The sequence below is a fragment of the Podarcis muralis genome, chromosome Z, assembly GCF_964188315.1.
Source record: "Podarcis muralis chromosome Z, rPodMur119.hap1.1, whole genome shotgun sequence".
Taxonomy (NCBI): domain Eukaryota; kingdom Metazoa; phylum Chordata; class Lepidosauria; order Squamata; family Lacertidae; genus Podarcis; species Podarcis muralis.
Genome location: NC_135673.1, coordinates 31,675,300 through 31,691,002, shown reverse-complemented (window position 1 = coordinate 31,691,002; position 15,703 = coordinate 31,675,300). Strand labels below are relative to the sequence as shown.

At 46.0% G+C, this 15,703-nt stretch overlaps 1 protein-coding gene across 1 annotated transcript in view; it reads left to right on the top strand.

Moving 5' to 3' along the window:
- MPP1 (MAGUK p55 scaffold protein 1) overlaps window positions 1-15,703 on the top strand; it is a 32,943-nt gene that overhangs the window by 3,445 nt on the left and 13,795 nt on the right. Inside the window, exons 2-5 of the mRNA XM_028714877.2 lie at window positions 10,599-10,742; window positions 12,103-12,181; window positions 14,130-14,215; window positions 15,164-15,232. Coding sequence (XP_028570710.2) covers window positions 10,599-10,742; window positions 12,103-12,181; window positions 14,130-14,215; window positions 15,164-15,232 — 378 coding nt within the window. The remainder of the gene's footprint in view (window positions 1-10,598; window positions 10,743-12,102; window positions 12,182-14,129; window positions 14,216-15,163; window positions 15,233-15,703) is intronic.

The following is a 15,703-nucleotide window of genomic DNA, read 5'->3' as shown; positions in this document are numbered from 1 at the left end:
CAGTCATTCCTCCTCTAGTCACTGCTTATGGATACACAACCTGACTATCTCCAGGAACTTGGTTGTCTGTAAGGGATTTGCAGACAGCAGGGTTGAAGTTGCCAGCCTTCCTGTCATGTTTGCAGACATCTTTGTAACACAGAGTATTATTAAAAATATATAAACACTTTTTTAAAAATGCAGTACAAATCTCTTCTTCCTTTAATCACCAGCAGCTGCTGTAAACAAGTCTGAGCAAAAAAAACAATTTTGCATTGCTCCTGGACTCTCACAAGGTTCAGGCCCTAACAGGCTTCTTGGTGTGTGTTTTTTATCCTGGGAACTATCGCTGCTTTTGATGTTGTTGATATACAGATTAGGGGCAGTCAAGGAAAGCTAGTTTCCCCAGCAGGTCTCAATGACCGCAGTGGAACAATAGTGGGATGACTAGATACCTCTCTGATAGTTCACTGATGTGGCACCAATTCATGGTAAGAGAAGTGTTATCTTGAAGTTGTTCCAAAAAAATATTGGCATGGTACAGAAAGCAACTTTGGGAGTATTTAGACCAGGGAAATAGCACAGAAGGAAATGGTTGAACACATCCTCTGTTTGTCCTGCTTCTTCTGTCCAATTTTCCTTCCCTCCCCACTGCCCTATAGCTGCTTTTAAGTTAACGTAAATATGTTGGGAGATCCAGTTGCAGATCTCCTGCATAGTAAGTAGTTTAGCTTGGATAATGTCTAGCTTTTATGACTTGGCAATGGGGGAATTTGGCTTTATCAAATCTATGTAGTGTACCTTTTGGCTACTTGCCCCTGTGCAACCCTTTTTTCCTTTGAGCTAAAGATACCCAGCTTCTTCGATCTTCTACCACATGACTTGGCATCCTGGAGACACTCATTTTTTGTCACTCTCCTCTGAAAACCTTCTGACTGGTCAGCACCCTCTTTGAACCGTGTGGCACATGCAGAACTGGAGACAGTGCTGCAAATGAAATCGCCTTGCTGTGAAGAGTAGTCCAGTTGTTGTTTCTTGGGGTTTTTGTGTGATGCTCCTGTTAAATGCACCATTGTTGTATAATGTTTCATGTTTGGCCTGATCTGCACAGAGAATGTCTTTGGATGGTTTGCTTATGATGCCTTAGCTGCAAAAACAGTTGCTGCATGACAGTGGGAGCCATGTGAAGATCCATTTGTCCATAGAATCCAATCGTTTGGTGAATTAAAACATGGCTCGGCAGTTCTATATTTCCATTTGGCAGTGATTGAGGATGGGGGAGAAATAGACTATCATATTTTTCTGCTATATGTTAAAACAGCTCTGTTTCATACAATGTGTAGGTCATACAATGAACTAACATAATTCTAGTCAAACTGGGGAGCTAGAATGGATGCTGTACTGTGCAAATTACATCTAAAATCATGTGAAATGCATGTCAATATGTACACAGGCATCACCCCCACACATTTTAGATACATTTCATGTTATGCCATGTTCATTAATCTATCTGCTGTGCTAATATTCCAATTTTATTCCATAAATCTCAAGGCAGTATACATAGTATTCCCAGGCAGTTTCTCATCCAGGCAATGAACAGATCCAGACCTGCTTAGCTTCAGCAAGGTATCATGTGCTTTCAAGAGGGTGCATTGCTGAAGTCAACCCTGAGCCATGCTTTACTCTTTCTGCAACCTCAGAGTCGTCCATGTCTGGACCTAATGGTCAAGGGTCCCTTTACCTTTACCTTTTTAATGACTTGGAAATGAATAGTCTTGTTAATGTTTAAATATTTTAATGCACTGCTTTGCATTTGACTGCTTTGTATTATAATGAAACCCTTGATGATGGGAGAAGCTGTTTGTTCCTTTCCAAGGTTTCCATCTTCTGCTGTTTTGCCAGAGCTGCAGAGCATTTCCCGAACTGGGAGCAGCAAGACCTGCATCTGTTTGTTGGATTTACACCTGAGTCAGGTGACCTGACCATTCACATACTGGAGAGATGGCAGCCATTGCCTTTGCTTCTTGAATCTTTTTTTTTGGGGGGGGGGGAACTATGTGTTTACAAGGCAATGCGAATGAAGCACCATCTTTTAAAATCAAAAGCAGCCTTGCTCATTTCTCCTTCCTTGAAAAAAAGCTGCTGTTTGTTTAAATACCCACCTGAAACTGCACTTTTGAGTGGTAAATGGCAACAGAGAAAGAATAAAGCACTATCTTTTGCTGCTGTGCCTCCTCTCATAATAGCCACCAAGGCTGCTTTTGGGTTGTTTGGTTTTTTTAAAACTGCCGCTAAGATGTGTGTAATGAAAAGAAATCTCTAGACCAGCTGTCAGCTTTGGATACACAGCAAAAGTCCTCGGGTTTTGTTTGCAAAAAGGCAGCAAGAGCTGGCTGCTGCTGCTGCTGCTGCTGTTATAATTCCTTCCTACAGCAAACTTGGATGGTGAATGCCATTAGAAACTGGGGTCCAAATGAGAAATAAGGCAGTGGTATTAGCATAGTCAAGGAAATGCCAAGATTTGCAGAAGTTCAAGAGAACTAACAGAATGAAGCATAAACGTGAACGGTCTCAAACCCTCAAAATACATCACAGAGAAGATAGATCATGTTCATCTATTACGGAGTACCGGTTGGTGGTTGGAAAGAAAATAAGAAAATGGAGAAGTCATTGGGGAGAGGAATGCCCTGTTTGGAGTGAATGGCTGGCTTGAACCTTGAATGGGGCACTCCTGCAAAAAATCCCCCTTCCCTAGTTCCCACTTCTTTTGTGCAGTTCCTCCTACTGTGAATCCCACTGATAATGTTGTGAAAGTGCTGTATAAATACTAAAGTTTGTCTTGCCTACTCACCTCTGTGAGTAAAAATATGAGGAGAATTCAACATCACTCCTCCCTAAATGTTCTGTTGGCACAAGCATTTCAGCTTGCCCGATGGAATGGGATCTTCCCTCACGTGCTGTTCTAGGGGTTCTCCCAACCCCAACTTGAGGGAGGTCAGGGGACTAGCTGAAGTCCTTACGTGGGCTTCCATTAATGGGACTGGTCAGTTCAATAGCTCATTGGATGCCACCATTTCAGTCTTTTCCACCTCTCCACTGTACCTGTGTAGTGAGTCACCAAGGCACTGATTGTCCAGAAGCTTTGATAGAGACCTCCTCGTCTGTTCTTACCCTAGGGTTTCCCTGGGATAGGGAACTTGTGGCTCTCCAGAAAAATTGTGGACTATGACTCCCAGCAACCCATAACCAGTGGGTCATACTGGATCTAATGGGGGTCCAATGAGATCTGGAGGGTCACAGAAGCCCCATCTCTATCCTAGGCATAGCAGGGTATCTCAGACCATCTGGACCCTTGGTCACTTCCTCAGTAGCTACTATTTTGCTGCTGCTGCTGAATTCTGCTGAGCTGGCCTGTCTCTGACATGCTTTGTTGCATCTGGCAAGTTCTGGAGTTGTCTGTGACAGCTGTAACCTCATGCAGCTGTTTCCTCCCTTGAAAAAGAAAGCTGGGGGTGGCTGGGTTGGGCACTGGCACAATTGTCTACAATACTTGAGTTTCAGGAAGCCGTGAGAAGATAATCCAAGTGCTTACGGCATCAGCATCACGTTTCTCGGCCTCTTGGCAGAAAAACATATTCCCTTTAGGTCCAACTTCCAAAAGGACAGTGTCAGATCAAAGACTAAACTGTGCAGGAGAAAAACAACTGGTCTGTTTTGGGGGGAGGTCATGATGGGGGAAATGGACTGGATTGTGGTGAAACGGTTTGGAATGCATTTAGATCACAGATGGGAATCGTCTTCTGTCCAAGGGCCACATTTCATTCTGGGCAGCCTCTCAGGGGCCGGATACCAATAGTGAGTGGAACCAGAGGCAAAAATAGTGGAGCAGTGAATGTAAATCTCTACTGAGTTTCAAAACATTTTATTTCAGGAGGCCTTTGTACCTTGAATGCTTTTCAGATCTTTTTTTTTTATTTTACATTTTAAATTCTTGGGGCTTTACGTTTTGGAGTTTTAATTTGTTTTTTTCAATTTTGTGCATTATGTATCTGATTGCCCTAAGCCTCTTTGAAGAAGTGAAAAGTGAGATACAGATTTTAAAATAAAATATATAAATAGATATCACTTTTGTACATTAGGCTGATTTGTACACATACGCCTACACCCCTGTCTATACCGGCAAACAACAGGCATTTTCAGAGTTAAAAGGCACGTTCCGGACTACCAAAATGCTCATGGAGGTTGGTGTTGGGAAGGGTGTGCAGCCTGGAAAGAATCTTGAGGACCAGATAGAGAGAGCGGCATTTGGAACCTGATTCTCCACCTCTGATTTAGATGGCAAAGCACAGCACTTTGTATGTTCCACAGAGACTCATCCTTATACTTGCCAGAGTGGCACATGCTCTAATTATCTCTTGCATGGACTGCTGCAGTGCACTGTATGTGGAGCTACCTTTGAAAGTGACCCGGAAACTACAACTAATCCAGAATGCAGCAGCTAGGCTGGTGACTGGGAACGACCGCCAGGACCATATCACACCGGTCCTAAAGGATCTTCACTGTACATTTCCGAGCACAGTTCAAAGTGTTGGTGGTGCTGACCTTTAAAGCCCTAAACGGCCCTATATACCTGAAGGAGTGCCTCTATCCTCATCATTTAGCCCGGACATTGAGGTTCAGCTCCGAGAGTCTTCTGGTGGTTCCCTCACTGCGAGAAGTGAAGTTACAGGGAACCAGTGCATTGATGGGAGAACCTGTGGCCTGTCAGATGTCATTGGGCTTCAACTCCCATCAGCCCCAGCATGCATGGCCAGGAAGGATGGGAGTTGTTCTACAACAACTGAAAGGCCACAGGCTCCCCATTCCTGATTTGTTTTGGCCTTCTCAGTAGTGGCACCCTCCCATCAGATGTCAAGGAAATAAACAACTATCTGACTTTTAGAAGACATCTGAAGCCAACCCTGTTTAGGGAATTTTTTTCAAACAAACAAACAAACAAACAAACAAACAGTTTAATGGTGATTTTTTAAAAAAATATATTATGTCAGAAGCTGCCCAGAGTGGGTGGGTTGTGTGTGCTCTTTTGTGATGGTGAGCAGCTGTTACCCCAGCAAACACACTAGAGTTTTGATGCCCTAATCACCAGGCATCTGCTGCAAACATGGCAGGGATTCATTCATTCTTCAAAAGTAAGGCAAAGTTTAAGCTTGTCCGTGCTGTTGATCAAGAGCCAGGAGGTTACAACCTAGAATTGCTTCCCAAGAATTTCAAGCCAAGGAGTTGGAACTGTTTATTGCTCAGGCAAAGTCCTAGCCTGACCCAGAAGGCTTCTACAGTATGTCAGGGGAGTCTGATGGCCGACTAGGGTGGGTGGAGCCACTTCAGAGCCCAGAAACCCTTCTCTGCCCAGAGAAAGGAGGCCTCCTCCTGGTTAGAAAGTGCTCTGAAGTGAGTCCCATTCCATATTGGTGGGAGCCCTTGATGAGGGCTGGCTGCTGCTACACAGGTGCCTAATTTCCCTGGCAATAGCAGCCAGGTCTGAGAATCTGCCCACCATTTCCACAGTCCCTCAGAGTGTTGCTGCGTGACCACCTCTGGGTCATTGTGGGAAATTCAAAATGGAGGGTGGTTTCCCTGCTGCTGCATACTCTTCTGGGAAGGTGCTTGGGTTTCTGCTGCTGCTGCTGAGGTTGCTGACCCTCAAGGATAAGCTTTGTTGTCCACAAATCCCCAAGTTCCTGCTTCTAGCCCTCATTTCTCCTGATTACATCCAGATTATCTTCAGGACAAGGCACTGTTTAGCCAAAAAGCAAAGGTTGGGGACATGAGCTTATCCAATCAATGCAAAATACTTAACTAACTGAGGTTCTGCCCCCCTCCTAGCCTAAAGCCTGCACCCCCCAACATAAATCCTGGCTGCACCGATGGTTGGGGGAAAGACTGTGTAGGGGGTGGGACTAGGCCAACCTTTGAGCCTAATGGCCTGGAATGTGCTGCACTCTGGGGAAATCTTTGCTGAGCCCAGAGGTCTGGCACTGAACTGTGTGACAGGCTGCTTCAAGGAAGGAAGAACAGATAAGAGATGACTCTAGGCTGAGTCAGCTCCCCTGACGGGCACTTTGAACCCAGGCCAGGGTTGCCACCAGCAACTTCGCTGAGGCAAAGGGAAAGGACATAAGAAGAGTCTGCTGGATCAGACCAAAGACCCAGCTAGTCCAGCATCCTGTTCTCACATAACCAACTAGTCCATCTTCTTCAGCGCTGTATACCCAGAGGATCTCTGTTCCCTTCTAGATCAGTCCAAAGGCCCACTGCCGCACAATTGTCCATGGGTGTGGTTTTGGTATGAATGTTGTTTCCTTTAGGCCAGGGGTACCCAATGTGACGTCCTCCAGATATGGTTGGACTCCAGTTCCCATCAGCCCCAGCTAGCTTGACCAGTAGTCAGGAATGATGGGAGTTGGAGTCCAAGAACAGCTGGAAGAAAGCACATTGACTTACCTCTGCTTTAGGCTATGTTTGCAGATGTTTAATCACTACTGGTACAAAGCACTTAAGAATCACCTTCCTAGGCTAGCAACCGTTTCTGTGTGGATGGGCAGAGCCTGCTAAATGAAGCGGTAAAACCCATAGGCTAATATCTAACCAGGAACATCTGGGTTTGTTTGCATTAGCTTGGAGAGGCTCAGGTTGGAAGGTTGTGGTTCTTCAGCTATCTCCAGAGGAATGGTAGAAAACACGAGCTGAACACGCAGTGAGATGTATGCCAACAGCCCTGGGCAGGGGTAGGCCAAGGGGGCTAATGAGGAGTGCTGCAAACTGAACCTGGTGAGGTTAGCTCAGAAATAGTAAATGGGTGAGAGTATTGTATTGGTCAGAGAAGTCAGTGAGTGTGTGTGTGTATTCATCCAAATTGGACAGGAGGTAGGAAATCTGTTGACTCTTTAATGGATGTGTGAATAAGACCTGAAGTTGGTTTGAGCTAAATCTGGGGTCTTCAAGGTTTACCTCGCCTAGGCCGGTTCACTCCAGTGGAGATCCCTCCGTGGGCCGGATTGTGCGTTCACATGAGCGCGCCCGCCCGCGATTTCCGGTGTCTGCGTCTGCGCAGACGTGATTTCTGGTGCCGCGGAAGTGATTCCATGCACCTCACTGGTTTAGTGCAGCACGCGGGGACTCGCCGAGTGGGTGGCTCGTGGGCCAGTTAAACGACCCCTGTGCACCGCTTGTGGCCCATAGACTTTAGGTTGCCGACCCCTGAGCTAAATGTTCAGTGATTGTAAGGGTTGCAGCAGACTCTAATGAGCCTTAGTCAGTGGTGGGCTGTCAGTGGCAACTGACTGTTATAATTACGACGGAGCCTCCATTCTCCAAGGCTGTATAACTTTGGTTTCTTAGAGCAGTGGTTCCCAATTGCAGTGGTCCCCAGGGGGTCCACGTAACCCACCCAGAGTCTCTGGCAACATTCACATAACAAAAACTACCATAGAAATAGCAACATTTTCAAAAGTAGGGGGCCCATGGCTTGGCTTTTGAAAGACAAGGGCTCCACAGTACTTAGCTAATTGGGAACCACTCCCTTAGAGGACAGATGTGCAACCTGCTTACCAGGCCCCCATCTGTTGTGTTACCCTCCAACCCCAGAGAGAGGAAGGGAGAATATGAATGGATGGCAAATGAATAAAGGTGAGAGAAAGAAGGAGTGGTCCACAATTTTGCTTCGACCCTTCTCACTCCCACCAATATGTAGAAACACATCCTGTAGAATTCCATCCATGATATTTTATCTGCACCATCAGAATGAATTTCAGGAACTAAAAAGTCATACTGAAAAGAATGACTTTAGAGCCATCTGGTCAAAAAGTGCAACTAAGCATTTCGTTTTGGTGACTAACCCTGGTTTAAGGAGTCATTTGGCACCTAGCTTATATATCTGAGTTCCTAACACCACCCCCAACTATTTGCCACCAAGGGATGTGGCCCTTGATCTCTCCAACAGATTACCCATCCTTGCTTTAGAGGCCCAGGTTGGTGTAGATGGGTTTACTCTTATCTCTTGAGAGGATGGTGCCATTTTAGCATAAGTGGGTAGGGGAGGAGGAGACTTTTGTCCCCAGTTCCCCCAACAGTCTAGCACCAGCCTAATGAACTAAACATATCCACCTTTCCACCCTGACATTGAGATGGAAAACAGTCAGTGCTGTTTATATATGCTCAGTTGCTTGAAACCGGCTTATAGTCTAGAAGAGATAAGACCTTTCCAGGGACTGTTAATATGTTTTTGTTGTGCTTTTGTTCTTTAACAGGCTTTAATCACCAATCCATTGCGTCCTTTGTCTGCTTCTGGAAGATAAGAGCAAGAGCAAGGGCTAAACTATGTGAAAGGACTCTGGTTAGGGGGTATCCTTCAAAATGTGGCTTTGTGCATGGGTGAGCTTGGGCTGCTGTTACTGGAATGAAGCAGAATATACCGTATGTTTGTCATCCAATCTTTTGAAGTTGTCGCTTTTTTACCCTAAAAACAGCCATTCTGAGGTTGACCAGATCTCTGGTTCGTGGTTTGTGTGTGTTAACTCTTCTTCTCCTGGGACTTGCAAGACTCTGGTGACAACTTAGAGTGTAGCGTTTGAAAGCTGGTTCAAGTGCAGGCCTGTTTTTCTTGAGAGAAGGTTCGGTGCCAGACCAGTGCACAATCTGCAGTACTATCCAAGTTCAGGCAGTGTGATTGGAGTCCAGAATTCAGCATCTTAGAAGCTGAGGTTTCCTCCCCCTCATCCTTTTCTTTCATTACACACAACAAGATTCTATCTTATGTATGTAAATTGCAATCATAGGTTTGATGATGTGTGGGCAATTGCTGGCAAAGCCTCAAAAGCTGTAGGAGCTTTTGGAACGGTTGGTTGTTGAACATTAATGCTGACGTGTTTGTACAAAACTTGCACAGAGGTCATATAATGCTGCCTGTTTGTTGAACGTTCATCCTGGTAGGTTCATGCAGAGGCTTAGAATGATTTTGCCAGCATCTGTTTGTTATTCCACACTTTCCAGCGTGCCATTTCCCTTCACTTTTCTTACCAGACTTTTTACAATTAGAAAATGTGAAGGCATAATTGTGCTAGAAAGTGCAGGTTAGCAACTTCCTTTTTATTATTATTAATAAGCAGCCCATCTGCAAGTAGCCCCCATCCCGTCTGTAAAAGAACAACATTTAATGTGGGTTGGGTGGGTGGGGGGTAAGAGCTTAAGTGCATATGTTTTCAAAGCACTGGTTGCAACTGGACACAAGTCAAACTTAATCCCTTTTGTAAGTACACCTCAGCTTTTAGCTGACAATTCCCCCCAGCCCCCCCCCCCAGCAAAGTGTAAGAGCACAGGAGTGTATAGTTCTTGGACAACCATAACTCCATGTTCCCCAAAGGCTTCTTACTCAACTTAAAGATAAAGTCAAGCAAATGAAATGAAACGGATCAGTCGTTCCTAAACTTTTTCGTCCATAGAGTCTTTGAAAATTGCTGGGGCATGGTGGAGCTGGCTGGTTTGCTCAGACTGCCTGATAGCCCAGCTAGGACGGTACCATCCATGCAGTTGTAGGCTTGTTCCCATGTTACACTGGACACAGGTACAGGATGTCTCCACACATGTACAAATGCTTGTGTGAAAGAGTGCACACTTGTCAGTTTGTACAGCTCAGCTGCTATGTACACAGCCTGCTATGTACACTTGTAGAACATTACATGTTAATAACTGCACAACTGTACAGCTAAATTATTTTAGTATGCAGGTACACATGTTGTAGACTGGTTGAATGTAACATGTGAACAACCACTAGAGCAGTAACAATTTCGTGGGAAGGAAAGCTGTTTTGCTTCTGGATTAAGTATGAAGAAAATAAATGTTTCTTCTGCACCATCTTCATTGTTAAAACTAGCTCAATATTATTAAAATCATGGACTCCAGCCAGGAACTTGCTAGTGTTTTCGATAATCGGGCCCTAAAAGGACCTCGATCTCTGGCAGGAAAAGAAAAGCGTAAAGGCAAGTATGGATATTCTACCCTGTTCTGTGACAGTTTCTGTGAACCACCTGAGTCTCAGAACCGCTGAAATAGATTGTTCTAAAAAGAACTGGTCTTAAATTTGGGCTCTCTTCTGTCTTGGCAGAGTTGGTGATGCATAGAAAGTGCACTCCTGATATTTTTGCTGAATATAAGATGAGGAAATAAGCATTCCTTGGTGCAAGATTTTGACTTATTCATTCAAGTTAGCCAAGAGTATATGACAGCCATGATTGTGGCCAATTTGACTTGTCATCCCATGGCTGCAATGTTTTCAGAAACAGCTGAGTGCATTGAAGGTGACCGTCCTTGATCACTAAAGGCTAGAAGAGAGAGAACATGTAGCAGCTAGGCAGCCGAAACATAAATCCATGCTGTGTTAGGACCCAGCAGCTGCCATCATGAGCACGATATTGGCTCAGGGATAGGAGCAGGGAATGGACGGCTGAGTTTAATACTTCTTGGGCTAAAGTTTCCAGTTTGGTGTGGCTTCTGGGAGACCAGGATACAGCAGGGCCTGGGTACTGCTCCTAAACTTGGGGTTTTGTTTTGTTTTGCCTTTACAGGCAGTTCCATCCTCAATGAATGCAGTGTCCGAGGATATTTACTCCAATGGCTCAGCCATGCTGGGCAGCCCAGCCCACACAAATGGCCGGGAGATACGGAAAATGAGGTTCATCCAGTTTGAAAAGGTCGCGGAGGAGCCCATGGTGAGCTGGTGAAGCTAGAGTGCTTCAAGTCCTTGTGGTTGTAGGCAGTGGGGTGGTGGTGGTGGAATATTTCTCTTGCTCCTGGGCAAACTCCTGGGCCCACACCAGCGGTTCTCAACCTGTGGGTCCCCAGATGCTGTTGGACTACAACTCCCATCATCCCTGAGCTCTGGCCTTGCTAGCTAGGGGTGATGGGAGTTGTAGTCCAACAACATCTGGGGACCCACAGGTTGAGAAAGGTTGGCCTAGACGGACAGAGGTGGGAGGCTTTAATGAGCTCAAAGCTTCTGGCTGTGTGCAGTTTGGCTGAAGTTGAGATTTCCTCTTCACTTGAGAGATGTTCTATCCCTAACTCTCTTGTAGCCATGGAAGGAGCCTCCAGGAGCAAGACCTAAGACATGGGGAACGTGTGGCCCTCTGGATGTAGCTGGATTACAACTCACATCGTGCCTGACGATTGGCCATACTGGCTGGAGCTGTTGGGAGTTGGAGTCCAGCAACATTTGGGGGGCTACGGGTTTCCCCATTCTTGTCCTAGAAGCAGTGCCAGTTCCCATTTTTCGGAATTACCCCCAGTGCCTCCCATCCCCAATGAGTCTAGTTCCTCGTTGCTGCCATCTGCAGCTCCTCCTCTAACCTTATTATTGCTACTGCCAGCCAATTGTAGAATTGTAGAGTTGGAAGGGACCGTGAGGTTCATCTAACCCAACACCCTGCAATGCAGGATTCTTTTGCCCAACTTGGGGCTCAAACCCACGGAAATTAAGAGTTTCACACTCTAGCAACTGACCTATATGGCAGCTATCAACAAGGAGGCAGTGGCATCAACTGCTCCATTGCTGTCTGGGTCAGAGTGAGGCTGCCCATTGGTCCACCTAATTACACTGACTGACAGCACCTCTCCAGGCTTTCAGGCAGGGGACATTCCCAGTTATCTAGAGATACCAGGAATAGAACCTGGGGCCTTTTGCATGCAAAGCAGATGTTCTACTACTGAGCTGGGACCCATTCTCTGTGAAAGGCAGATGAGCAAGCAGGTTGCAGCAGTGAAGAGGATGAGCCAGGCTCAGAGTATTCTGGTCAGCTGCATGGATCCCCCGCTGGGGTGCGGGGCCCTTGGCAGATCCCAATCCTTGCCAACCCTTTGTGCAAGTTCTGACCTGGAAAGCGAAGTGTTAGCCGGCAGGTGTTACGTACAAGGGAAATGAACAGAGATTGAGTTTGGCTAGGAGTCTCCCCTCCTGGATGCATCTCCTGGGGCTGCCTCTGGTACAGAGATAGGCCAGGAGGAGCCTCTGCAGAGAAGCAGAGTCTTCACACTGTAGCTTTGATCCAGATTGTCACAGACTTTCTGTTCCAGGGTATCACGCTGAAGCTGAATGAGAAGAAGAGCTGTATGGTGGCCAGAATCCTCCATGGAGGCATGATCCACAGGCAAGGTAAAGAGCAGTAGCAGGCCTGGAAATATATATTTTTTAATCCCTAGGAACCAGCGCCAATGGAAACTGATGTCTATTGGGCAGAAAGGAAGGAGACCCAACGGTTGGCAGAGCCTGAGCCCAATTCTACTTTTGGAGCCAACCAGTTCTACTTTTTGTGTCTCTCCTCCTACCTCCTGAGTTCTGCAGGCCAAGCCCACTTATTTATTTTATTTATTTATTTGATTTTATATGCCTACTGCCCTATACCCAGAGGTCTCAGGATGGTTCACAGAACAAAATCAAAAATAAAACCACAAAATGTATATAGTAGTACCTTGGAAGTTGAACAACTTAGTTCCCAAACATTATGGCTCCTGAACATCACAAACCCAGAAGTGACTTTTCCAGTGTGCAAACTATTTTAGGAAGCTGAGCATCCAATGGGGCTTCTGTTGCTTCCAATTGGCTGCAGGAGCTTCCTGCAGCCAATCAGAAGCCACACTTTGGTTTTCTAATGTTATGGAAGTTGAATGGACTTCCTGAATGGATTCCGTTCGACTTCCAAGGTATGACTATAATCCAAATAAAAGCAACCACCCAATAACTTCTTGAGTGACAGTCCTGTCATTTCCTCCTCCAGCTCCTGGTTGCCATAGATGCTTGGAAATTTTTTTGTCCCTCTTCCGAGAATATGATGAGATTTTTCACTGCATGGAAAGGCAAATTATTCCTTTCCCCATTAGATGGAATAGAGAGTTCCCCGTCTGCCTTTAGAATAGAGATGTTTTAGTGCTGGGGGAAGAGATGGACTTGGACAGCTAAGCACCCCAATGGAGATCAGAGTAGATTTCTCTTCCTTGTACCAGAGAGCAAGGAGTTTGGGCCAGTGGTGGGACCTCTGCCTGGTGCTGCTGTTCATTGCTGGACATTCCTCCCTCCATCACCAGTCTCTCGGCTGCCAGGCCTCTGGTCGTGTTGCACTGGTGAGCAATGGCAGTGGTTTTGAATGGGACCCAAGCCAGTGCCTGGCTTTGATATGCCACCCGCCATGTTAGATTACGAGGTCAGGCATTGCATTTTGCTTATTCCAATATGGTGGGCAGGGGCTCCAACTCCTGGGAGCCGAGCCCTTTTGGGGGCCCCAGTCAGAGGGTGGAGGCGGCCAAGCGCTGTGCCAAGTGCAGAGTGGCTTCAGTGACTGGCTCCTCCTCTTCCTCCTGCTGCTGCTGCTGTGGAGTGGCAGAAGGGTCAAAGCAGCCCCTGCCATTGACAGCAGCAGAAGGAGAAGGCAGTGGCCATTGAAGCTGTGCTGCTGTCACATTCAGCTTCACTGATGTTGCACATGTGACATTGGCCTCTCTGTGATGGTGGCACCTGTGATGGTGGGCTTGGTTCTCATTCACAAGTCTTGCCAGTGCCCAGGTGGGTGACTGCTAGAAGCAGCATGGGTTGGCAGGATGAGGCCAGTCAGCGATGAGGCCTTCTGAGTCCTGGAGCCCTTGCGAAGTCCCTGGCCGTGCCTGCTTGAAAGGAGCTACCCTTCCCTCCTGTCCAAAACAGCTGTTAACTCTCCAAGGAAGAACTTAGGAAGTGAGCTCCTTTTGCATGAATAGCAGCAATAGCTCAAGTAGTGGGTTCACAGTGTGTTTTTATAAAAGCAAACCCAATTCTGAAGCATTTCAGGCGTATTCACTCATGTGAATTCATCTTTTAGTTTTTTTTCAGTTCAATAATGCGAGTCCCACAAGTAGCACGTGGGACTGCTGCTAGTGATGTGCTTTTTTAAAAAAACATTTTCATTTTTACTACAATCTAGTAAAAGTGTAGCCTTTGCCTAGTCCCAGGAGTTGCCAGTGTGGTGCCTGTTTATCAGTAGCTGTTGTCCTCTCTAGCTACTATTAAGACTCTTGTCTGTTGCTGTTGGCACTGCCTTGCTTCATGAGGTTCATGTCTCCTACTCTGCCAGGCTCCCTTCATGTGGGGGATGAGATCCTAGAAATCAATGGGAACAGTGTCGCCAACCATTCTGTAGACCAGCTGCAGAAGATACTGGTAGGTACCAGGGATGGAGGGACCTGAGTTTTATCTTTCAGGAGCAGCAACCTGCTGTGATTCTTCCTGACCTTTTAAAAGATAACTGAGCGTGAATTATTCCAATCTGTAGGAGCCGGTGGACCTTAGGTTCCATCCCCACACCTCTTTGTTTTATCATTTCTCCCAGCTCAGGAAAAACCAGCAGGAAGTTAAAGTGTTCTTGCTGGGAGCCTCTCTTGACTTTGCCTTGAAATCAGCAAGGTGTAGAAAAGGACTGGGCTCATATGAGAGCCAGAAGCAGGCTCGACTGACATATCCTGGAGAAACCAAAAGCCGACAGTAGCCCTGATTCTTTGCTGCAGAGATGGGCAGCTTGTGGTCTTCTGGGTGTTATTGGACTTGAAACTCCCATCCAGTGTGGCCAGTGACCAGGGATGATTAATTACTGTCTTGTTTTAATGGGATTTGTTTTGTTTCAGTGTGTACCTATGGATGTTTATCTTTTAATGTTTGTGTAACTGGTTTTTATACTTTGCAAACTGCTTAGAAGCCTAGTTTGGCAACAGGCAGTACATAATTGATGATAATGATCATGGTTATGGAAGTTTTATTTCAGAAACCTCTGGGCTGATATTAGTAGTTTTATTCCAACAAGCATGGGGAGAATCAGAGGTTGCACACCTCTTCTCTGTGGGCACAGAATGCCCAGGCATCTCTGCACTGAAAGCTAAGTATAGAAATTTAAGATGGGAAAACTAGAAGTACCATCAAGGAAGCGCCATCTCTCTGTCTTTTATGCTTTTCACGGTTGCACTGAAGAGAGAACTTTAGCTGGTGCAGCTTTTCTCAGTTTTAGGAGACAGGTTGCAACTGCAGGAGCCCTGAGCTATGCAAGAAGAGGTTGTGATCTGCGTTGTGTGGTTGATTTAGCAGAGGTTGATTCTCTCCTTTTCCTTTGTCCATCAGAAAGAAACTAAGGGAACCATTTCCCTAAAGGTCATTCCCAACCAGCAAAGCCGCATTCCTGCCCTCCAGGTAGGTGGTAGTACTTCCACCTTCAAAGCAGTAGGTTGGTTGCATGAGCTAAAATTCTGTGCCTCTAAGCCAAAACTCTGCATTGCAGAAAGATGAATTCTGCAGCTGGTATGTAAAATAGGTGCATATTTGTATGTTTTTTTTCCTTATTCTGCTTTTGCCTAATCATGGAGTGGGAGAAATAAGGATGTGGTGTCAGGATCTGTGCCTGGCCATTGGGAATCCTATGCAGTCTGCACCACCCCTATCCTAATCCTTTGATCATCTCCACACATTTAGGGCCACATTCACACCATACATTCAAAGCTCTGTGATGCCACTTCAAACAGTTTATGGCTTCCCCTAAAGAATCCTCGGTACTGTAATGATGATGATGATGATGATGATGATAATTTATTACTTATACCCCACCCATCTGGCTGGGTTTCCCTAGCCACTCTGGGTGGCTTCCAACAGGAGATTAAACATACG